Source organism: Hypanus sabinus, chromosome 3 (assembly GCF_030144855.1).
Source record: "Hypanus sabinus isolate sHypSab1 chromosome 3, sHypSab1.hap1, whole genome shotgun sequence".
NCBI classification, from domain to species: Eukaryota; Metazoa; Chordata; class Chondrichthyes; order Myliobatiformes; family Dasyatidae; genus Hypanus; species Hypanus sabinus.
In genome coordinates this window covers 21,432,055-21,457,605 of record NC_082708.1, presented here as the reverse complement: position 1 = coordinate 21,457,605, position 25,551 = coordinate 21,432,055, and the positions used below count along the sequence as shown (strand labels likewise).

Below are 25,551 nucleotides of genomic sequence, written 5' to 3'. Positions count from 1 at the left end.
TGATTAGGGAGTTAATATTGGCATGTGCTAAAGGTAATGCAGTCATTATGGGAGATTTCAACATGCAGGTGAACTGGGAGAATCAGGTAGGTGCTGGACCCCAGGATAGGGAGTTTGTGGAGTGTCTAAGGGATGTATTTTTGGAACAGCTTGTGCTTGAGCCAACCAAGAACGAGGCGATTTTGGACTTGGTGATGTGTAATGAACAGGAATTGATAAGTGATCTTGAAGTAAAGGAGCCAATAGGAAGTAGTGATCATAACATGATAAGTTTTTATCTACAATTTGAGAGGGATAAGGGCAGATCAGAGGTGTCAGTGTTGCAATTAAATAATGGAGACTACGGAGCCATCAGGGAAGAGCTGGCCAAAGTTAAATGGGCGGATGCCCTGGTAGGAAAGACAGTGGATCAGCAGTGGCAGATATTCTTGGGGATAATACAAAAGAAGCAAAAGCAGTTCCTTCCGATGAGAAGGAGGGATTCAAAGAGGGGGAAGGGGCTACAGTGGTTGACAAAGGAAGTCAGAGATTGTATAGCATTAAAGAAAAAGATGGATGACAGGGCTAAGATGAGTGGGAATACAGATGATTGGGAAAGTTTTAAGGAACAGCAGATCTTAACTAAAAAAGCAATACGGAGAGAAAAAATCAGGTATGAGCTCAGTCTAGCCAGGAATATAAAAGGGGATAGCAAAAGCTTTTTTAGCTATGTGAAGAGAAAGAAGATAGTTAAGAACAATGTTGGCCCCTTGAAGAATGAATTGGGAGAAATTGTTATGGGAAACAGGGAAATGGCAACAGAATTTAATGCGTACTTTAGATCTGTCTTCACCAGGGAGGACACAAGCAATCTCCCAGATGTATGGATGGGCCAGGGTCATAAGATATCAGAGGAATTGAAACAGATTGACATTAGGAAAGAAACTGTAATGAGTAGACTGATTGGACTGAAGGCTAATAAATCCCCGGGTCCAGATGGTCTGCATCAGAGGGTTCTAAAAGAGGTGGTTCAGGAAATTGCGGATGCATTGGTAATCATTTTCCAATGTTCCTTAGATTCAGGATCAGTTCCTGAAGATTGGAGAGTGGCTAATGTTATCCCACTTTTCAAGAAGGGAGGGGAGGAGAAAACGGAGAACTATCGCCCTGTTAGCCTAACGTCAGTCGTGGTGAAGATGCTTGAGTCCATTATTAAGGACGAAATAATGGCATATCTTGATGGCAGTAATAGGATTAGGCTGAGCCAGCATGGATTTACCAAGGGCAAATCATGCTTGACTAATCTGTTGGAGTTTTTTGAGGGTGTAACAAGGATGTTAGACGAGGGTAAGCCAGTGGATGTAGTGTACCTAGATTTTCAGAAGGCATTCGATAAGGTGCCACATAGGAGATTGGTGAGTAAAATCAGAGCTCATGGCACTGGGGGCAGGGTTTCAACATGGATAGAAAACTGGTTGGCAGATAGAAAGCAAAGTGTAGCAGTGAATGGGTGTTTCTCGGACTGGCTGTAGGTGACTCGTGGGGTACCACAGGGCTCTGTATTGGGACCACAGCTCTTTATGATTTATGTCAACAATTTAGATGAGGGCATTGAAAACTATATCAGCAAGTTTGCTGACGATACTAAACTGGGTGGCAGTGTGACATGCGAAGAGGACGTCAGGAGAATACAGGGAGACTTGGATAGGCTGGGTGAGTGGGCAGATACTTGGCAGATGTCATTCAATGTGAATAAATGTGAAGTTATCCACTTTGGAAGCAGGAACAAGAGGGCAGAGTATTGTCTGAACGGTGTAGAGTTAGGTAAGGGAGAAATGCAAAGAGATCTAGGAGCCCTAGTTCATCAGTCAATGAAGGTGAATGAGCAAGTACAACAGGCAGTGAAGAGGGCAAATGGAATGCTGGCCTTTATTACAAGGGGAATTGAGTACAAGAGCAAGGATGTCCTTTTGCATTTGTACAGGGCCCTGGTGAGACCACACCTGGAATATTGTGTACAGTTTTGGTCTCCAGGTTTAAGGAAGGACATTCTGGCAATTGAGGAAGTGCAGCGTAGATTCACTAGGTTGATTCCTGGGATGGCAGGGCTGTCTTACGCAGAGAGATTGGAGAGATTGGGCTTGTACACACTGGAATTGAGGAAATTGAGAGGGGATCTGATTGAAACGTTTAAGATAATTAAAGGATTTGATAGGATTGAGGCAGGAAATATTTTCCAGATGTTGGGAGAGTCCAGTACCAGAGGGCATGGATTGAGAATAAGAGGTCAGTTATTTAAAACAGAGTTGAGGAAAAACTTCTTCTCCCAGAGAGTTGTGGAGGTGTGGAATGCACTGCCTCGGAAGACAGTGGAGGCCAATTCTCGGGATGCTTTCAAGAAGGAGCTAGACAGATATCTGATGGATAGGGGAATCAAGGGATATGGGGACAAGGCAGGGACTGGGTATTGATAGTGAATGATCAGCCATGATCTCAGAATGGCGGTGTAGACTCGAGGGGCCGAATGGTCTACTTCTGCACCTATTGTCTAGTATGTAGATAAGCCTACAAGAGGAGCTGGTGCTCCCCTCCCCCTTTCTTTCTCCTGAGGCCTCCTGTCCCATGATCCTTTCCCTTCTCCAGCTCTGTATCACTTTTGCCAAACACCTTTCCAGCTCTTAGCTTCATCCCACCCCCTCCGGTCTTCTCCTATCATTTTGCATTTCCCCTTCCCCCTCCTACTTTCAAATCTCTTAGTATCTTTCTTTTCGGTTAGTCCTGACAAAGGGTCTCAGCCCGAAATGTTGACAATGCTTCTCCTTATAGATGCTGCCTGGCCTGCTGTACTCCACCAGCATTTTGTATGTGTTGTTAAGAGGAGATGTTGCCTGGATTGGGGAGCATGCCTTATGCAAACAGGTTGAGCGAACTCGGCCTTTTCTCCTTGGAGCAATGGAGGATGAGAGTTGACCTGACAGAGGTGTATAAGGTGATGAGAGGCATTGATCATGTGGATAGTCAGAGGCTTTTTCCCAGGGCTGAAATGGTTGCCACAAGAGGACACAGGTTTAAGGTGCTGGGGAGTAGGTACAGAGGAGATGTCAGGGTTAAGCTTTTTTTAAAAAACGCAGAGAGTGGTGATTGCGTGGAATGGGCTGCCAGCAACGGTGGTGGAGGCGAATATGATAGGGTCTTTTAAGAGACTTTTGGATAGGTACATGGAGCTTAGAAAAATAGAGGACTGTGGGTAACCCTAGTAATTTCTAAGGTAGGGACATGTTCTGCACAACTTCATAGGCCGAAGGGCCTGTATTGTGCTGTAGGTTTTCTACAAACCCCATTTCCAGAAAAGCTGGGATATCTTCCAAAATGCAATAAAAACAAAAATCTGTGAACCTTTATTTAACTGGCAAAAGTACAAAGAAAAGATTTTCAATAGTTTTACTGACCAACTTAATTGTATTTTGTAAATATACACAAATTTAGAATTTGATGGCTGCAACACACTCAACAAAAGTTGGGGCAGAGTTAAAATAAGATTGAAAAGTGCACAGAATATTCAAGTAACACCGGTTTGAAAGATTCCACATTAAGCAGGCTAATTGGTAGCAGGTGAGGTATCATGACTGGGTATAAAAGTAACGTCCATCAAAGGCTCAGTCTTTGCAAGCAAGGATGGGTCGTGGCTCACCCCCTTGTGCAAAATTAGTGAGAGAATTGTTAGTTAGTTCAAAAGGAACATCTCCCAACGCAAGATTGCAGAGAATTTAGGTCTTTCAACATCTACAGTACATAATATTGTGAAAAAATTCAGAAAATTCAGAGACATCTCAGTGCGTAAAAGGCAAGGTCGGAAACCACTGTTGAATGCACGTGATCTTTGAGCCCTCAGGCGGCACTGCCTAAGAAACTGTCATGCTACTGTGACAATTATAGCCACCTGGGCTCGGGAGTACTTCGGAAAACCATTGTTATTTAACACAGTCCGTCACTGCAACCAGAAATGCAACTTGAAACTGTATCACGCAAGGTGGAAGCCATACATCAACTCTATGCAGAAACGCCGGCGAGTTCTCTGGGCCCAAGCTCATCTCAGATGGACCGAAAGACTGTGGAACTGTGTGCTGTGGTCAGATGAGTCCACATTTCAGCTAGTTTTCGGAAAAAACAGGCATCGAATTCTCCGTACCAAAGATGAGCATGACCATCCTCATTGTTATCACTGAAAGGTGCAAAAGCCAGCATCTGTGATGGTATGGGGGTGCATCAGTGCCCACGGCATGGGTGAGTTGCATGTGTGTGAAGGTACCATTGACTCTGGGGCATATATTAGGATTTCAGAGAGACATATGTTGCCATCAAGGCGACGTCTCTTCCCGGGACGTCCATGCTTATTTCAGCAGGACAATGCCAGACCACATTCTGCACGGGCTACAACAGCGTGGCTTTGTAGACAAAGAGTGTGTGTGCTTGACTGGCCTGCTGCCAGTCCAGATCTATCTCCTATTGAAAATGTATGGCACATCATGAAGAGGAGAATCAGACAACTGAGACCACGGACTGTTGAGCAGCTGAAGTCTTATATCAAGCAAGAATGGACAAAATTTCCAATTGCAAATCTACTACAATTAGTATCCTCAGTTCCAAAACAATTAAAAATTGTTATTAAAAGGAAAGGTGATGTAACACAATGGTAAACATGCCTCTATCCCAATTTTTGTTGACTGTGTTACAGCCATCAAATTCTAAATGTGTATATATTTACAAAATACAATTAAGTTAGTCAGTAAAACTATTGAAAATCTTTTTTTTGTACTTTTGCCAGTTAAATAAAGGTTCACGTGAATTAACACATCACAGATTTTTGTTTTTATTGCATTTTGGAAAATATCCCAACTTTTCTGGAAATGGGGTTTGGATGTTTTTCTTTTTTTTACATTTAAGACATGGTTTTTAGTAGCTCTCATTTAACACAGATAAGTTTGGACCTGTAAAATGTTGATTAGATTTACCAAACCTTTAAATTTCAAGAATTATAATAATAATACTATATTATTAATAATACCTAATAATATTGATATCAATATAAATCTTTTGATCTACAAATCACTCTTTAAAGCATGTAAAATAGATTAACGTGCATTTACAGATAACATTTGGACCATAGGTTACTCTGGACTTGTTTGGTTTGTCTTTGGGGTTAGAGGAATTTTCCATAATAATCTTTACTGTTGTCAAAAATTATTTTTGCCCCTCCCAGGTGGGGTGGGAAAGAGCTTGCGCTGCAGTAATCCATGTGCAGGCAGGCAAAATTCCTCCACTTTTAACAGTTTAATCCAAATTAGTTTTGCACTTTTTGCAAACTAAGATACATTCAGTGGCTACCTTATTAGGTACACCTACTTGTTATTGCAAATATTTCATCAGCCATTCATGTGGCAGCAACTCAATGAATAAAAGAATGCAGACATGGTCAAGGGGTTCAGTTGTTGTTCAGACCAAACATTAATATGGGGAAGAAATGTCATCTAAGTGACTTTGACTGTGGAACGATTGTTGGTGCCAGAAGCACATCTCAGAAACTGCTGATTTCTGGGAATTCCACACACTATAGAGTTTAAAGAGAATGGTGCGAAAAACAAAAAAACTTCCAGTGAGCGGCAAATCTGTGGGCAAAAACACCTTGTTCATGAAAGATCAGAGGAGAATGGCCAGACTAATTCCAGTTCACAAGAAGGTGACAGTAACTCAAATAACTACACTTTACAACACTGGTGTGCAGAAGGGCATCTCTGAACACTCATGTCAAACCTAGAAATGGACGGGCTGCAGCAGCAGAATACCACCAACACATGAGGTACCTATAACGTAGCCTCAGAGTTATTTGGAAAGCTTAAGGAAATTTAACAACTTGCTCGTTCCAGATTTGGGGAAATCTTTCTAAACCATTAACCATTGCAATGATTGCTGCTGTCACACGACACATCACATCACATCAGAGTTCTGCAAACATAATTGGGTTCAATAGCTTAACTATTTTAACATAGTATTGATTAATTGATCATGAAGGGGCCACGTGCATTTATTATCTCATTCACTCACTGTGTAGCACTGAAAAGCAAACACATTATATCATAACAACACGCACAAAATGTTGGTGGTACACAGCAGGCCAGGCAGCATCTATAAGAAGCACTGTCAAAGTTTCGGGCTGAGACCCTTCGTCAGGACATTTTCGTCATTATATCATTATGACTCTTTTACGAGATGAAAGCTTACAAACTCCTGAATAAGATGCAATTAATACCACTGGGTCAGGACCATTAGCTTAAAAATCAACTTTGATAAAGCTTTCACAGTCACCTGAACAGTTAATACAACACAGTAACCTGCTTTGGGAAATAGAGGTGGCTTGCTAGATCATACCTGTAGAAACTGTACCCGTTTCAAACACAGCAGGCTGAGAAAGAATCTGCCTCAATTTATCTTGATGCATGAGTAAAGCTCGTGCTGCCTTAAGTATGTACAGTTTCAGCTGCTGACACCTTAGCAAAAATAAATCCACTTGATCTGAAATGGCAAAACAATTATATATTAATACTATTTTCCGAACTGCCAAGCTTGGGAGACTTAGTGTCACATTTTATCATTAAAAAAATTCTTGAAATTTAACATCCAACATGAAAATGATCTTAAAGATCCACTTTTCATGTTGAGTTTTAATTTATTGTGTCACCCAGTAGAGCAGTGGGGGCAAAAATTTTAAAAAGATTCACACCTCAATACTAGCAAAGAAGATTTTAGAAGTTTCTTAAGTGTACCAAAATGATCCTATCCACTGGATTCTGTTACAGGTCAGAAGTTTTAATTACACTTGATACAAAATCTTTTGCAATTCATCTTTAGAAATGCAAAGTAACTGAGTCACGTAGGAAGATTATATTGTAGAACATGTGCATGCAGTTGTCTTAATCCATTTGTAGCCTGAAATGTCATAAAGTCCACTGCTAGTTCAAAACAAAGATAAAAATAAACAAAAAAACAAGAGATTCTGCAAACGTTGAAAATCCAGAGTAACACAGAAAATGCTGGAAGGACTCAGCAGTTCAGGCTGCATCTATGGAAAGGAATAAAGAGTCAATGTTTGAGGCCAAGGGTCTTCATCTGGTCCTTTTCATTTTTTTTCCATAGATGCTGTCTGCAGAGTTCCTCCAGCATTTTATGTGTGTAACTAAAAGTAAATAATACTTGAGTTACCTGTAAGGCTCTGATTTGACTTCTTCACTCTGTGCTTTTCAAGTTTACTCCCTGCCAGATTTACGAGCTGAGCCCAGACTGACAGCATTAGGTCAGAAAATGGCAAGCTGTTAATACTGAAGGCAGTCATTGGGAGCTGAAATATATAAAATAAATGTAGGCATTATGAATTTGTCCTCTCAAGGTGTAAATGTAGTGTGGTTCTGCTCAGATAATGTGATGGCAAGAAGTAGAGCTCAGTAATCACGTATCACCTACCGGTTGTAACTGACTCAAAGGACAAACTCTGTACGTTCTCATGTCATGGAACTGCACTGTAATTTTTCCCTTAGGAGTAATTCGAGCCACAGTCCCCTCACCAAGCTCTTCATGAATCACCTGGCCACCCAATCGCAGCCGTCCATCTATTCCACCAATCACAGCCAGAACTGCCATCAGTCCACCAATCTCTGGATTGTCTGAATCCGGAAAATAATCTTCCAAGACTATCTGCAAGATTACACAGATAAAGAAAAGATTTCAGACACTAAAATGTAGTATACCTTGTTGTCTTACATAACCATTAACGCACAAGAGATCACGGTTTCTTTTCCCAAGAGCAGACAAAGTTTGGTATTCTGTCATTCAGAATACTAACAAGTGACTGCAAAATTCCTTTATCTTTCCCATTTGTTAGAAACCCAGAAACCAATGGAAGCACACACCTGGCCTCACAGTCAATGTGAGATTTGGACAGCAAAAATAATAAACCTACATATAGTTAACACAAATCACTGGTAATTCTAAAGATCTTATATTTATTTGTTACACGTACACACAGGGAAATGAGTCTCTTGCGTTAGGTATGTGCTGGGAGCAGTCCACAAATCATTGACGCGCTTCTGGCAACAACATAGCATGTCCCAATTTACTACCCCCAACTTAGACATTACCAGCTCACCTGGACAAAACCCAAGCAGCCATGGGAGAACGTACTAAATCCTTATAGATAGTGGCAGGAACTGAAACACAATCTAACAGCTGGCTACTGTAAAGCTTTGTGCTAACTGCTACACTACCGTACCATGGACAAAGGGTTCCGAGAAGAAAGTTGAACACTGTGTGTTCCTGGAGACTGATAATGACCATTTGTTAAGTGTAGCTACAACAATGTAAGAAAACAGAACTGAACACCACAATCCAGTGAAAAAGGGACAACATAATTGCAACAAAACCTATAGACCTACCAATAAAAGTTTTCGTCAGCAGGTGAAAGGGCCTGTTTCTGTGCTACGTGACTCTGACCTCTAGAAATGGTTTGGAGCTCAATGAAATAAAAGCTAGACGGAAGAATAGTTCCAAATATCCCATTAAACAAATAAAGCCTGCTTTCACTTAAAAATTGCAAGTTATGGAGGGGAAAGGGGAACTGAGAAAGGGAATGGAATTTATAATTCTATACCTTTCTCATTGTTGGTTCATATATATTGCTTTTATTCTTGTTTCTTTTAAAGCAAGACATTTTAATTTTTTTTGTGGTACATTGGAGTATCAAGCCAACAGTTCAGTCACAAAAATCAGTTTTACAAGTATGGAACAAGCAAACAGAGGCAGAAAAGAAACCCAATTATGTACTTACTGCCTCAGCTTGTTTATCTGCCATGATTTCACTGACACAGTTCAGCTGAGAATTGATATATTCATTGATAAGTCCATTCCACTGATTCAGAGAGTGAAGGGTTCGCAACAGAGCAACTATTTCCTCTGCTAATGTACTGCTGTGAGTGGCTGTCAGAGAAGCCTGAGGTCTAGTTTTCCTTCTTCTCAGCATTCCTTCTACGAAAAGTCAGAAAATATTTTAAACATGTGTCCACCATTATTTTTGCCATCATGTTTCTTGATCAGAAAAATAAACATAAATCACCTCTCAATAGCGGAAGGTCAGATGAGCAGGTGCTTAGGAGACTACCCAAAAACACAAACAATTTTTCAACAAGGAACTTCATGTCTCTTGATCGCTCATCTCTGTCCCATGAAGGAAGGACTGCTTGCAGCAAACGCAGGGCTAAGATCTTAACATATATAAGACAGAAAAGCAGAACATATTAATATAATGCAAGTCTAGAAATGGATTCCTCTCTAGAAAGTGTCATTAAAATATCCATTCACAACTGGTCAACAAACACTTTACTTGATAGCCTGTCACCAGGGAATTCAGCAAGACCCAAACCATTGAGAAACAATGAATCAAGCCTAGAACAAGAGGTCTTGCTTTCACACAAATCATCTCTACAGAGTGTGCAAAGAAGATCCATGATGTCAGGGACTGGATCAAGTAATGGGAGGGGTTGCAAGAATAAGACACCAGGTTGATCAGAAAAAGTGGGTTAGGGACAGAAGGTCACTCGGGGGTTAGGTCAAAGGTCAGTAATTGGGAATGTGATGGGAAGAGTGAATAGCATTAAGGCTGTGTGCCTTCACAAAAGACACACAATATCTGTCAGCCATATTAAATAATCAAGGATCTAACAGCAATGAGAAACAGAAGGAACTATTAGTTTAAAAAGAAAGTAGTAGAGAAGTTGGCAAGCTTGAAAACTGATAGGTTCCAAAAACTGATAATCTACATAAGTTTTGAAGGAAGGAGCTGCAGAGAAATGAATAGTGAATGTTGTGGTGGCCACCTTCCAGGGTTCTGTAGGTTCAGAAATCGTTCCTGTGGACCAGAAGGTAGCAAACACAACCTCCTTATTTAAGAAGAAAAGGGACCGAGCAAACAGGCAATCACCCACCCATCAACCTGACATCAGTGGCAGTGAAAAGGCAGGAGTCCATATTGAAAGAGAAAGCCTTGAACATAATAGAAATATAGAGTGTTAACAAAGATTTATGAAAGAAAAATCATATTTGACTGATCTGCTTCATTCCTTTCAAAAGGGACTTTTCGAAGAAACAAGGGGAAACTAGTCCAAGTGAAGCATTTGGATTTTATGCAGCTTGCGATCAAGCTTCGTACAGGAGATTGGTCAATAAAGTGAGAGCATATGGAAATGGGATAATATGCATATGTTATACAGAAAGCAAAGAAAGGGAATAAACAGATTGTTTTGTAAGTTAGCACTTTGTGTCTAGTAAGGTACTGCAGGAAATGATGCCATGACCCAGCTATTCAAAGTAAGTTTATTAACAAAGTTCATATGTCACCATATGCAACTCTGAGACTCATTTTGTTGTGGTCATACTCAATAAATCAATAAAAGAATAATAACCATAACAGAATCAATGAAAGATCACATCAACTTGGATGTTCAACTAGTGTGCAAAAGACCACAAATGGTACAAATCCAAAAAGAAATAACAATCTTAAGTAAATAAGCAATAAGTATCAAGAACTTGAGATGAAGAGACCTTGAAAGTGAGTCCATAGGTTGTGAGAACATTTTAATAATGGGGCAAATTATGCTGAGTGAAGTTATGAGACTAATGGTTGGGGGAATAATAATTATTCCTGAACCTGGTGGTGTGAGTGCGAAGGCTCCTGTACCTTCTTCCTCATGGCAGCAGCAAGAAGAGAGCATGTCCTGGGTGGTGGGGGTCCCTGATGCTGGATGCTGCTTTCCTGTGGCAATGCTTCATCTCAATGTGCTAAACGGTAGGGAGGAGGGGCTTTACCTGTTATGGACTAGGCCTTATACACTACATTTTGTAGGAATTTCTATTCAAGGACATTGGTGTTTCCATATTAGCCTGTGTTGCAGCCAGTCAATATACTCTCCACCACACATTGAGAGAAGTTCATTGAAGTTTTAGATAACATGCCAAATCGTTGTAATCTCCTAAGCAAGTAGAGGCACTGCCGTACCTTCTTCATAATTTCACTTAAGTGTTGGGCCCAGGACAGATGCTCCAACATGATAACAGGAATTTAAAGTTGCTGAACCTCTCCACCTCTGATCCCCCTATGAGTACTGGCTCAGACTTCTGGTTTCCTTGCCCTGAAGTCAATAATCATCTCCTTGGTCTTGCTGACAGTGAGTAAGACGTTATTATAATGGCACTACTCAACGTGATTTTCAATATCCCTCCTAATGCTGATTCATCATCACATTTGATTTGGCCTGCGACAGTGGTGTCAGCAGCAAACTTGAATATGCCACTGAACCTGTGCTTAATCTATACAAATCCTCTTCACAATCTGTACAAGTGACTTGGCTGAAGGCTTTAAATGACATCTTCTCAAATTTGTTGATAACACAGAACTAGTCTCAAAAATGGAGAATGATGTAAACAGAATACAAGATATAAACAAGCTAAATGAACGGGCAAGAACAAAGTAATTGGGATATTACATTGAAGAAAATGTGAGATCATCCACTTTGGAGAACATAATCAAAAATCAAAATATTTGTAAAATAGCAAGCTACTGGATAGCATAGATATCCAAAGGAATTTGGATGTAGTTATATTGAAGTCAGTGAAGAATGTCATAGACGTACAGTGGCCAATTGGTATTTAATCCTTTACAATAAATGATTTTAATTACCAGCAAATCTTATTACAATTGTGTAGAGAGCCTTGATAAGATCATATCTGGAGTACTGGATACCAATTTGGTTTATCTAAGATGTATTTACATGCATATGTGGACAGCATGCAAAAAAAGATTCAATGGGCTAGGTTCAAAGATTTGCCATATAAGAAGCTGAGTAGAATAGAACTATATTCTCTGGAGTTTAGAGGAATCAGAGGAGATCTCTTCAAAACTTACAATACTGTTAAAAGGTTTGACCACCCAGATGCTGAGAAGATGTCTCTCCATTTCCCCTTACTGAGGAATCTATAACTATGAATATGGGGTAGGCCATTGAAGGCAGAAAGGAGGGAACTTCTCCTCTCCTCTACCAACATCTCACCCTATTCAGAAAGGAATGAACCCGGGAGGACTGTGAAGATTCAACTCAACCATCGAGTTAAGTTTAAAACTGAAATTTGTGGGAATTAAGGGATATGATAATAGTATCAAGAAATGATACTGAGGTAGAAGATGATCATAACATAGAAGATGAAGATCATAACAAATAACACAAAAGAGACAAATGACCTAAACCTGCTTTGATTCCTTACATTCTTGGGGTTGGCAAATGGGGTGTTGGATAATAGTTGGAAAATAGGAGTCCGCTGCGGTCAGGGCGCTTTCTCTGTGTGCTGCGTCTGCGAGGCTAGGTCTGGTGGCGGTTTTATTGTGTGCTGTGTCTGCAAGGCTGAGCCGGACGGCACCGTGGAAGTCCACAGCGTGGGCATTCCCTTCTGCCACCTGCGTGGGGTGACGAGTCTATCGGGACCCTGAGGACTTGTGAAACTGTGTGGTGGTTTCATTCGAACTTATAGTCTTTTAACATCTTTGGACTATTTTTACTGTGCCCATGGTCTGTTTTTTTTATCAATTATGGTATTGTTTGCACTGTTATAACTATATGTAACTATGTGGTTTTGTGTAGGTCTTGTAGCTTTAGTTTTTGTTTGTTGAGTGGTAGAGTTGGTCTCCTGACTTGGTGTGTCTGGGTAGTCTTGTTTTGTCTGGTGAATTTGGTGCTCCTTTCCAGGGAACAAGCTGAGATGGTAGCGCGATATTAACACATAGCAGCCTCTCCGGACTCTGGATTTGGAGATTGCCAAACATTATGCGGATTTTCTGATGTACTCTGTTTTGTCCTGTGCTTTTGTGATATCATTCTGGAGGAATGTTGTTTCATTTTTTAACTGCATTGCAGTTGTGGTTTCTAAATGACAATAAACCAAAATTCAATTCAATTCAATTCAATACAGGGCCCTTGTGAAAACCAGATAAATACATTAATCAAGACAGAATAACACACACAAAATGCCGGAGGAGCTGAGTAGGTCTCAACAGCGTCTCGGCACAAAACGTTGTCTCCAGAGATGCTGCCTGACCTGGCGAGTTCCTCCAGAATTTTCTGTGTGAAATGAATTGAATTGAATTGAACTGACTTTATTTCTTACGTCCTTCACATACATGAGGAGTAAAAATCTTTACGTTACGTCTCACTCTAAATGTGCAATGTGCAATTTATAGTAATTTGTAATGAATAGTTCAACAGGACAGTCAATATAGCATAGAAATACAATTGTATTAGAGTGAATTAATCAATCCAATGGCCTAGTGGAAGAAGCTGTCCCGGAGCCTGTTAGTACTGGTTTTTATGCTGCGGTACCAGTTCCCAGATGGTAGCAGCTGCAGCAATTTATGGTTGGGATGACTCTGGTCCCCAATGATCTTTCGGGCCTTTTTTATGAACCTGTCTCTATAAATGTCCTGAATAGTGGGAAGTTCACATCTACAGATTAACTGGGCCGTCTGCACCACTCTCTGCAGAGTCCTGCGATTAAGGAAGGTACAGTTCCCTACAGGCAATGATGCAGCCAGTCAGGATGCTCTCAATTGTGCCCCTGTAGAAAGTCCTTAGATTTGGGGACTAATGCCAAACTTCTTCAATTGTCTAAGGTGAAAGAGGCACTGTTGTGCTTTTTTCAACCACACAGCCAGTATGTACACACCACGTGAGATTCTCGGTGATGTGTATGCCAACAAATTTAAGAGCTGTTCACCCGCTCAACCTCAGAGCAACTGACATCAATAGGGGCTAGCCTTCATTCCTCCTGTAGTCCACAACCAACTCTTTTGTTTTTTCAACATTGTCACAACCAGCTGCTGTATTTTTGTGACATTTTTACTCCAGATTTCCAGTATCTGCAGAATCTTTTGCTTTTCTGTTTATTAATAAAGACAGACCAGACCATGGTGAGATCCAAACACCAGATTACACAGACTGGGATTAAATTGGCTGATCATTTCTTCACTCATAAAATGCTAGATACTGATCAGATGAAGAGGTCTCGGACCTAAAACTTTAATTCCAGTTCCTTTGCCATCGATGCTCCCCAACCTGCTCAGTATCTCTAGCTTTTATCTGCTTTTAATTTGAAGTTCAAGCATCAGCATTTCAATGTGGTTTTACTCAGTATTTCAATGAGTTTTACAAATAATACTTAGCACTTTGAGGTGAAACACCGAGATGTTTGAATAATGAGAGGGGTTGGGGGGGGGGGGGGAACTCTTCAGACAAAAAGCATATTATTTTTAATATTTCCAGCCCTTGGCTCCTTCTAAAAATGAGTTCAACAACAGAAGTTCTCACCTGTCGCTGCAGTGACACAGCAGTAAATGACTGTTGTCCTTCAACAATCCTGGTTAGCAAACTAATCCACTGAGGTGAACTCAGAGTACCACACATCCGAGGAGTAAGTGCTATGCTTCTAATGAAACCCAGTGTACACCAGCTCCTGTGTTGCTCTCTGGATACCATTTTGTTTACAGAAGAAGCTAGGGAAAAAAAAGATGGATATTTTAACATCTCAAAATAATACACATATGCTTCATATATTTCAGCAGATTCAAAGATGATAAAACCATGTCTAAAAGATGTGTAACCGGTCTGCATTCCTACCTGCACGTTTTATTCACTGTCCCCGTCAGTCTAAGACAATCTTTTGGTTACCAAAACTCTCACCTTGCCAAATATAACAACTCAAAACACAAGAACAAGAGAAGTCTAAATGGGTACCGAATGAGAGGATTTGAGGGATATGGTCCAGACATAGGTAGATGGGGCAGAAGATCGGGTTTGGTTTGGACCCAGTGGGTGAAAGGCCTGTGGTGCTCTATGACTCTAACAACAAAATTATTCTTTCCTTACAGGAGTTAGTGATAGTTGCATAAATTAAATTAAATACAACTTTATTACTGACTTTATACTGGGCTGAGAAGTGGCAGATGGAGTTCAACCGAAGTAAGTGTGAAGTGGTTCATTTTGGTAGGTCAAATATGATGGCAGAATATAGTAATAATGGTAAGACTCTTAGTAGTGTGGAAGATCAAAAGGATCTTGGGATCAAAGTCCATAAGACACTCAAAGCAGCTGCGCAGGTTGACTCTGTGGTTAAGAAGGTGTACGGTGTATTGGCCTTCGTCAATCATGCAATTGAATTTAGGAGCCGAGAGGTTATGTTGCAGCTGCATAGGACCCTGGTCAGACCCCACTTGGGAGTACTGTGCTCAGTTCTGTCGTTCACTACAGGAAGGGTGTGGAAGCCATAGAAAGGGTTCAGAGGAGATTTACAAGGATGTTGCCTGGATTGGGGAGCATGTTTTATGAGAATAGTTTTCTTCTTGGAGTGACAGAGGATGAGAGGTGACCTGATAGAGGTGTAAAAGATGATGAGAGGCATTGATCGTGTGGATAGTCAGAGGCTTTTTCCCAGGGCTGAAATGGTTGCCACAAGAGAACACAGGTTTAAGGTGCTCGAGAGTAAGTACAGAGGAGATGTCAGGGGTAAGTTTTTTTACGCAGAGAGTGATGAGTGCATGGAATGGGCTGCCGGCAACAGTGGTGGAGATGGATGCAATAGGGTCTTTTAATAAACTTTTGGATAGGTACATGGAGCTTAGAAAAATAGAGGGTTATGGGTAAGCCTAGTAATTTCTAAGATAGGGACATGTTCGACATAACTTTGTGGGCCAAGGGGCCTGTAATATTCTGTAGGTTTTCTATGTTTCTACTACTTTCAATCTAGTATAAATGCATGTTCAGTAAATTTGTAAGACTGGGCTCAAGGCCAGTAAATAATTCTATACTTAGAATTTCTACACAGATCTAATAATAAATCATTGTTTACTTTAAACTTACAATTTAACCAAAAAAACAAGATGCTCAAGGAACTCCACAGCATCTATGGATAGTCAATGTTTCAGAACTAGACCAGTTCATTTGGACTGAATGATGGAAAGGAGGAAGGATGGAGCAAGATTCAGCAAGCAATGGAGTCTTGATGAAGGGTCTCAGCCTTGAAACTTCAACTGTACTCTTTTCCATAAATGCTGCCTGGCCTGCTGAGTTCCTCCAGCATTTTGTGTGTGTTATTTGGATTTCCAGCATTGACAGATTTTATCTTGTAAGCAATGGATAAATCCAGTGAGGAGCCGCAACAGGCAAAGGAGGGGAGAGTGGAAACAGCTGCAGAAGCTGGGAGCTGAGCAGAGGAGAGAACAAAGAGCTGAAGATTTGGAAACTGAGATTTGGAAGTGCAGCATGGAATCAGGTCAGGGAGACAGAGGGAAGCAGTAGGTAGAGAAGAAGAAATAGGATGAAAGGGACTAGAGTGAGTGCAGGAAGAACAGAGGAGATTAGGAGAAAAGACAGAAGGGAACAAAGGGGATTGGTTTACTGGAAGCCAGAGGATTCAATGTTCGTGCTATCAGGTTGTAGGCTATTCAGATAAAACAGGAGATGCTACTTCTCTAGTCTGCGTTTCCCTTCACCCTAACAGTGGCAGACTTGTCAATGTGGGAATGGGGAAGAGAATTAAAAAGGGCTAGCAATTGGAGTTCCAGACAGCCAGGGCAGTAGGAGCAATCAACAAAGCGGTCAGCTAGTTTGCTACTGGTCCAACCAACGTTGGGGAGGCTACAGTGGATGCACCAGATGCAATAAATGAGCTTGAAGGATTTGCCTTGCCTGGAAGGGAAAGGCTCTGGAAGGGGTGAGGAGAGAAGTGTAGGGACAAGTGTTGCAACTTATCCAGTTACAGGCAAAGGTACTTTGCAAGGGTGGGGAGCGATGAGCAGACGAGGAGTCATGGAGAGGGATCCCTGCAGAAAGCAACACAGGTGGAAAGATCAATTTCAGTTGAGATGATGTAGATGATGGAAGTTGCTAAGAATGACATGCTGGATGCACAGACCCGTGGGTGATAGGCAAAGGCCAGGGGAAGTCTATCTCTGTTCTATCTGGTGGGTAGAAGGTCTCATCTGAAGAACAGATGCAGCAGAGACAAAAGAACTGAGAAAAGATACGGGCAACAAAACTAAAAAAAACTATTATACAAAACATAATGCTTCTATTATTAAAAGTTATTCAAAAAGTGATAATTATAATTTCCTCATGATAAATGAAGTTGAAATTCAGATCCTCATCACTAAAAGTTGGTCCAGACCTTACAGTTCAATACCTGTTTTATCTGAGGCTCCACTTTCCACCAACATCCGCAGAAGTCCACATAGAGTTTTAATAGCTTCATTTGGAACTACATCTGAGTGAATTCCAGCAGAAAGAGATAAAGTCTGCAGAAGATTAACTGTTGCCATCAACAACATCAATGTTGGGTGAGTGTTCTTTTCCACGGATTCCACTTCTGTGCACAAAAAAGACTTTCAATCTTATTATTTATTTTTCTAATAGTAAGTATGTTTCAAAGGGGCAGCACAGCAGTGTAGTGGCTAATACAACATTTTACAATACAGACAACCAGGATTCAATTCCCGCCGCTGCCCGTAAGGGGTTTATACATTCTCCCCGTGACCACGCAGGTTTCCTCCCGCAGTCCAAAGATGTACCAGTTAGTCATTGTTAACTGTCCTGTAATTAGGCTAGGGTTAAATTGGAGTTTGCTGGGCGGTGTGGTTTGAAGGGCCTGTTCCCCACTGTATTTCAATAAAATAAAATATTTCCTTACTCAGACTTCCAATATTGTCAAGAGAAGCTCACACCAATTACACATGACAAGTCCTCGTTGGACATGTGCAGCTTACACTGAATACCAGTGTTGCTTTCATTGTGAAACCAGAATCGATGTGAAGAGGATGTTTCCCCTAGTGGGAGAGTCTAGGGCCAAAGGGCACAGCCTTGGAATATAAGGACATTCCTTTAGAATAGAGATGAAGAGGAATTTCTTTAGCCAGCAGGTGGTAAAGCTGTGAAACTCACTGCCACAGATAGCTGTGGAGACCAAGTAATTGGGTATATTTAATGTAGGTACTGATAGGTTTTTCATCAGTTGGGGTATCAAAGGTTGGAATTCTCCAACTTCCAGTAATTCCCTCCCCCTCCCTTCCCCCATCCCACTTCCACTCTGCTTCCTCTTCCAGCTGCCTATCACCTTTCTCATGATTCTGCCTTCTTCTACTACCCTTAGTGCTTTCCCCTTACATTCCTTCTTCACCTTTCCTGCCTATCCCCTCCCTGCTTCCCCTCCTCCACCCCTTGATCTTTCCTCTGATTGGTTTTTCGCCTGGCACCTACCAGCCTTCTCCTTCCCACCCTCTCCCCAACTTCTTTATGGGGCCCCTGCCCCCTTCTTCTTCAGTCCTGATGAAGTGTCTCGGCCCGAAATGTTGACTGCTCGTTTCCACGGATGCTGCCCAACCTGCTGAGTTCCTCCAGCGTGTTTGTACGTGTTGGGGTATCAAAGGTTATGGGGAGAAGGATAATAAATCAGTCATGATGGAATGGTGGAGCAAAGTCAATGGGCCGGATGGCCTAAATTCTGCTCCTCTATATTAAGGACTAATGGAAATTGCTGAGAAAACTTTTAAGATCAAGATTCACTTAGGTACCATGATGACACGTTTTGACAATGCTACAATCTGCATTAATAAACCATAACTAAACATTAAATTCCTTCCTAAACAAAGATAGTTTCTTCATTATACAGTCTGCTTAATCCAAACTCTTGCATTCAAATAAAAATGCTAAACGTTTTTCAAAAACATGACGTTAAGCAGATAAAAATATGTGCTCCAACTCCTTCAAAACCAGGTTAGTTTAAAAACTGTTCCATTCTAACTCCATTTATGTATTTCCCCATTGAAATATTCAAACTAATTCTAACAATATTAACAATTCACCAAATATTTGATCACTAACCTGAATCATCTTCTGTATCAGAGTCTTCTGTAGCTGGCTGCGCAGTGGGTGGTGGTTCAGCCAGTTTCAGGTCATACTTCCCTTCTTTTCCCATCCTGTAAGAGTTGGTGCTCCCAGTATCCCACTGGACTCTGATCCAACCATCATCTCCCAGTTCCCCAATAACACGGCCTAATCCTGGAGGAGGCCCATCCTGAAGTGGGACATACAAATAAAATGAAAACTAAATGATACTTGTGATGGAGCTACCCCAGCCCAACTAAGTGCAGAGTAACACACAAAATGTTGAAAGAACTCAGCAAGTCAGGAAGCAGCAATGGAGAGGAATGAACAGTCAATATTTTGGGCCAAGACCTGATGATGATTTGCTGAGTTCCTCCAGCATTTTGTGTATTATTCTGGATTTCCTCTCAAATGCATTCTATAATATATTAAGTCACATTATTAATATTTAAATTTCACAAGTTAGAAGTTTAAAGTTCCCTTTAACTTTTAGTTGTCTAAGTTTAAAATTATTCATGTGCAACACCATAGGCTGAAGAGCCTGTACTGCGCTGTTCTGTTCTATTACTTAAACATTAAATTAAAAATTTGAGTGCATCTGATGGGCAAGTGGTGAAATGAGGGGTGAAGAGTTCTTGTCTTTTTATTTATATTAATCTCAGATTTTTTGGTCAGTTGCTCTGTACTGGAGAGTGGACAGACTGCCGACGTGCCCAATCTTCTCAATTTTTTTTGTTCAGGAAGAGGGAATTGGTGGGGGGTGGGTCAATGTGCCTGATCCATTTTGTTCAATTTTTGTGTAGGAGGGGGGATTTGGGGGTTGATGATCTTGCTGCCTTTCTTTTCTTTCTTGGTTTCATGGTTACCTAGAGAATTGAAGAATTTCAGAGTTGTATACTTTAATAATAAATAAATCTTTGATCAATATAATTTGTTCTAACAGTTTTATACTCTCTTTGTCTATTGCGTACTTAGCATTATAGAACAGCAAACAAAAGGAAATCAATTTTTGGTGAAAGAAACTGACACCAGAAGTGATAAAAAAAACTTGTTTCACTACAAGCAATATCATAGTTCTGCTTGCATTCTGCAATTACATACTGGGAAACGTTCTATCAACTTTTAAACAATGAAAAATATGATAAACTTACAAATGGTACTCAACTTTACAATATGAGCTTCCTCACATTCAAAAACCTGAAATACTCAGTTAAGCACCCAAAATTTCAAAATAGATGTTTTGTTATGCTTCAGTGTATTATCAGAGCCAAACACAAAAGTCAGCATTGAAGCAGGACTCACAGAAGAACTTCAAATCTGCATGCAAGGGCAGATCATATACATCCAATTAAGCTGTGCACTAATTCAAGGTAAGCACAATGTATGGTGCTCTCTATAGTTGTTCAAGAGCTGATTCAGAAAAAGGCACACTCAATTTTCCTTTTCTACTTTGCCCAACTGAAGCAAACAAACTCAAGAAATAACATTTCTACCTTAGGAAAACATAGTATGTCGGAGCCATGCATCTGTTCTCTATCTGCATTGTATTCTATGCTACACATTCATTATGTTTATGATGATAACTAGTCACATGAGTGGAGGCATGGCAAAAGCGAAGAGAGTAAGCTACGTATTCATGCTTTGTTCGTGGCAGTTTGCAGCTGACCGCTCAATTATGCTCAACTTAAATCTGGGTAAACTAAGTTTCATCACTTCAAGATTGTATGTTTGCTAATTGCTAATAAAGGATTAAATATATATCTTCAGCTTTTAGAACAATCATTACTGGAGTTGAGGGAGCATCATACAGGTATAAAAAATCTGTGGGGGTCGCCAGCAGCGCCAATTTGGTTTGGTTAGAATTGGCCGCTACATAATAGTTATGAAATAAATCAATATTAATTTGCCTCTGTACCTGATCCCCCCATTTCCAGTCCACACCTCTCATGACTCTAGTCCCAATCTTCATCATTGCTGCTAACTCTGGACCAGAAACAGGCAGTGGAACTGGTGTGGTTTCCTTTCTTGACTCTTCTAAAACAGTGGCTGAAGCTCCATGAAGAGAAGCACCAACATCATCCTCCCCACTGTCAGAAGCAGGACCTTTGGGAGAAAAAGGTGCCATACTAAGTTTAAATCTGCTTTCCTGCAAAATAATATTCTTAACATCTCCAGGAGACAAGAAACAAATAAAAATGTTTATCACAAATAGTGCATCCTTGATATGGTCAATTTTGAGCATTTTTCATTTTCTTTACAGAAACAAGTAACAGATCATTTTTTAAAAAAACTGCACAAAACCCAAACAAATGACCTTGCAGTCTGAAGTTCTTTAGATTTTGGAATGGCCCGGCTACCACGTTTTCGTAGGATTACCTGAAAGCACATGCACCATTCAAGGTTTGAATTGCAAACTGTGGAAAGCTAGATATGGGATGCAGCTGGACAACTACACGGATTCCATTTTTGGCAATGGCTAGGAAAACCTCATAACAAGATCCAAGACTACCCACGGCCAAAAGCCCATGGGAACTGATTAAGTGACTGGCTTAACAAAAAACCAACACAAAGCTGGAGATCCAGCACCAAAGGCATTGCCAGAATTTCATTTCATGCAAAATCAAAGTAGTCTATCGGTGGGCTGCTAAGAGTTGGTACCTGGTGTGTTGTTTGCCTATTCTTTTGTATTTAGAGATTAGAAGGACAAAAACATTAATGACTTGCATTAAAGAACTAGATTAATTGGTCTAATATAAACATGGATTTTCATTTAGAACTTGATTGTTTAGTCAATAATGGACAGGCAGCCAACACTTCATTTGCCTCACAGTCCGTAGTGATGAAAATAATATCTTTAAGGAAGCAACATGCTTAGCATGGTCAAGAGGTCATCCACTGAGCTCCTTTCACATCATAGCCTGTTTAAAAATGATCAACAAATTAGAAATAAATTCTTATTTCCCCATCACTCTACCAACACTACGTATTTGAAAAATACATTTTTATTGCAAGATTGATTCTGATCAGAGAGAGCTGGCCTAAATGGACTAATATTCACGAGAGGTAACTTCATTGATAGACATCAGAAATACCTTAATGTGTGCAAATCTAGATTTTTTTTTAAACAGATGGTTGCAATGGTTGTTCAAGTGCTTGTTTAAATTCTTTTTTAAAAAATATATTGATAAAATTATGGTTATCCTGGCCTTAATTAAAAGTTGCCTGACAGATGGTCCCACCATTTTCTTTACCAAAGACAGCCAAACAGCAATGGGTCTCAGCCCAAAATGCCAACTGTCCATTTCTCACTTTCAATGCTTCCTGGCCTGCTGAGTTTTTCCAGCATCTTATGTGATACTTCCATCACTTTGATTATTCAAAATTACATTTTGGCTTCTCTCCTGACCTCTAAATTACTAAAACATTGTCCCACACTATCTCTCTCTCAGAAATACCAAAATTTCTTTCAGCATTAAACTCCATTTCATTGACAATCTTTATTTCAGTAAGTGGTCCCTTCCTTCACTCTAAACTTACTTAAGCCCCAAACCCCTGTGGATTTCGCCAAATATTTACAGCACATCCTCTTGGCTTTACTATCTTCAAGGTCTCCTTAGCCTGTAGTTGTAACATACATTCCCTGCATCCTTGCAAAAATTAAAATAATCCTTATATGCGTCAATTCTCTCTTCTGACTAGCACCTATCCTTGTCACAGTTTCTAACATTCGGATGCTGAAATGATCATCCTTCAATTTCCACACCTCTGTGGCATCAAGTTCCTGGACCATTCCTTCACTTCTACTTTAGGTCATTGTCTCCGACAGCCAAAGCTGTAGTCACCAGCAAAGCTCTTCTATCAACATGAAAGCTTTGTTACAAGTTCATGGAGACTACACTTGAGGAAACCTTGCTTAGTTATTCATTTCTAGAAGTGGCATAACTGCAAGTAGCATTCAGGATTTCCCACTCATCAGCAAAATCACTAATAACTCAAACCTCATGCCAGATGATAAAAATAATACCAGGCTCTCTTTTCTCTGAGTAAATGCATCCTGAAACTTTATTCCATTGCTCAACAAGCTTGTAAAATTTAACAGAGATGAATGATTCAGTTACCTCTTTCTCACCATTGTCCCATGACCTACATTTTGCTATTTTGACCCTATTCCACTAACCTGCTGATACCTATCTATTGTTCCTGGGCTCTGCGCTAGCTGTAAGCAATTTCAGACTATAACTCCAAACAATGTTCCTAGAGCTTGCCTCACTATACAGCAAAATAATGGCAGATCCAACATTCAAGTTCACTTTCACATCCTATCATCATGACTTTGCTTTATTGATTAATCATTTTTTCTCAGCTTCTAATTTATTCAAGAAGTCAATTTAAAGGAATTTCAGAGGCTCACAACTCTTTTAAAACAGAAAAAAGAATCCTTTCTCACCAGACTTAAATGTGTGTGCTCTTATTCTGAGACTATGCCCTCTAGTTCTAACTCCTAGAGAGAGAGAGACAGCCTTCCAGTAGCCACTGATTTTATACTTTAATCAGATCACACCTCATACTTCTGTCCTCCTGGTGAACCTGCCAAATCTTTTCTCCTGAAGCAACCTTTTAATAACATCTGGGATCATCCGAGTAAACCTTCTCTAAACCATCTCCAATATTAACATCTTTTCTTAAATATAGGGACCAAAACTGTCACAGTACAGTATTTGTGGTTTTCTTGGCGCCTTTTATATTTGTAGCAAGATTACCTACTTCTATAGCTAAACCCCATGAAACAAAAGCCAGCATTATATTAGCCTTCTCAATTATCTGCTGCACATATATACTGTGGTGTGCTTCCGAAACAGTTCTCAAATCCCTCATTTTGCATCTTTCTACAATATTTGTCCATTCAAATCAGGTGACCCCAACCTGGGGTCCACGGACCCCTTGCTTAATGGTAATGGTCCATGGCATAAAGAGAGGTTGGGAACCTCTCATTTAAATGATAACCCTTTCCTCAACCTCTGCTCTTCTTCCTTTCAAAATGACTTCCATTTACTTCGGCTCAGATAAGTCACTCCATTGGCCATTCCATCTTCAGCCACATTTCACTGTATTTTTATTTTCCACTCTGACCCAACTGCCACAGATACTTTTGAAGTCTTAGATTTCTAAACCGTGCAAAATCATACTTAGTCTTATCGCAGAAAATAACACTACCAGCATAAAACAATATCATCTTCTCATCTGATCTTCCGCTTTGCAGGCTTCTACATGGGACCTCATAACTCCTCTCCAACGTCTTCCTGTCAAAGAGCTGAAGATGTTTTTATCAAAATGTCATGAACAATGACTTATAAATTCTAAAAAAACAGGCTTCCCCAAATCCTCTTTGCTCTTCCTACTATCTCGATACCAATCAAATTGCTTGGCTGATATATATCCTTGGATAAATTTTGACCTCATTTACTTCTGAGATTGAAACCAGTGTTTTCAATGTTCATCATCTGACTACTCCAACAGTCTTCTGGAGACTGAAAACTACACAGCTCGGACCCAATCTTACATTAATTACAAGATACAATTAAATACAACTTCCTTTCTGTGTTGGGGCAAGAAAAGAAGACCTTGCTGGATAGTCTCAAGCTAAACCTCATTCAGAAAACATCCAAGTTAAGGTAGCTGCACTAATCTAGATCTGTCCTGAGATAAACTTTATCAACATGAAAATCAAAGTAATAAAGGTGAACACCAAATCAAGTTGAAATCGCAGGGTAAAGAAACTTCAGACGTCCCAGTTATATTAATTGCATCCCACAAGCCATAGAAGATTATAGTCAAAAATAAATCTTATAAATTTAATTTTAGTACAGTAACAAAAAGCACTGCATATTTTTTTAAATCCGTATGTTTCCATAATACCTAAGGTGCACACTTACCGAATGCGCACAACACAGCCCCACCTTTAAATCTGTTTCTTTCCAATTTTGATATGGATGGTCCTGTTCCTGAAAGTACAAATCGCTTCTTTGAATGATAGACTGGTAATGAGGTCATTTTTGGAAGGCAATATTTATCATTCCTCGAAGTTTTATAGCAAAGGAAAGCAGTTTTTAAAAAATACTAATTTCTATAAGAAAATAATGATGGCTACATACTAGTAAAACAAAACATACATACAGTATATATATAAGCAGTTGGCTGCTTCAGAACTTGATTAAAGTCAAAATTTTAACAGTCAGGAGATCACAAAAGGAATTTAGGAAATTATGTGAAAATCAGGAAACAATTTCTACACTTTTAAGGGTTTTAATGATATTTACAAGTACAATTGAAAGGCTAACTTGATAGAGCAGGTCAGAAGGAAATTATGCAATTGAAAGGCAAAAATATAATGAAAGTATCAGAAAAACAAGATTTAGCTCTGAAATAGTGTGCTTCTATCCAAATTGTCAGGGTAGGAAAAAAATATATTGTGCAGGCTAAAACAGTCAAAGGAGCTCAATAACAGACCTGGAATCATAATTTTTATAAAGACCCTAGTATGTTGAAAACAGTG

General features: G+C 40.0%; 1 protein-coding gene across 7 annotated transcripts in view; it reads right to left on the bottom strand.

Moving 5' to 3' along the window:
* herc2 (HECT and RLD domain containing E3 ubiquitin protein ligase 2) overlaps positions 1–25,551 on the bottom strand; it is a 242,326-nt gene that overhangs the window by 104,453 nt on the left and 112,322 nt on the right. For 5 of the 7 annotated variants that reach the window (XM_059963844.1, XM_059963845.1, XM_059963846.1 and 2 more), the window contains exons 35-44: positions 24,932–25,000; positions 20,914–21,101; positions 18,996–19,188; positions 17,302–17,484; positions 14,433–14,617; positions 9,140–9,287; positions 8,855–9,051; positions 7,495–7,725; positions 7,237–7,372; positions 6,406–6,549 (exon numbers count right to left, since the gene is read on the bottom strand). In XM_059963844.1, the coding sequence (XP_059819827.1) occupies positions 6,406–6,549; positions 7,237–7,372; positions 7,495–7,725; positions 8,855–9,051; positions 9,140–9,287; positions 14,433–14,617; positions 17,302–17,484; positions 18,996–19,188; positions 20,914–21,101; positions 24,932–25,000 (1,674 nt within the window). The remainder of the gene's footprint in view (positions 1–6,405; positions 6,550–7,236; positions 7,373–7,494; positions 7,726–8,854; positions 9,052–9,139; positions 9,288–14,432; positions 14,618–17,301; positions 17,485–18,995; positions 19,189–20,913; positions 21,102–24,931; positions 25,001–25,551) is intronic. The other 2 variants (XM_059963847.1, XM_059963850.1) reach the window with 2 other exon arrangements.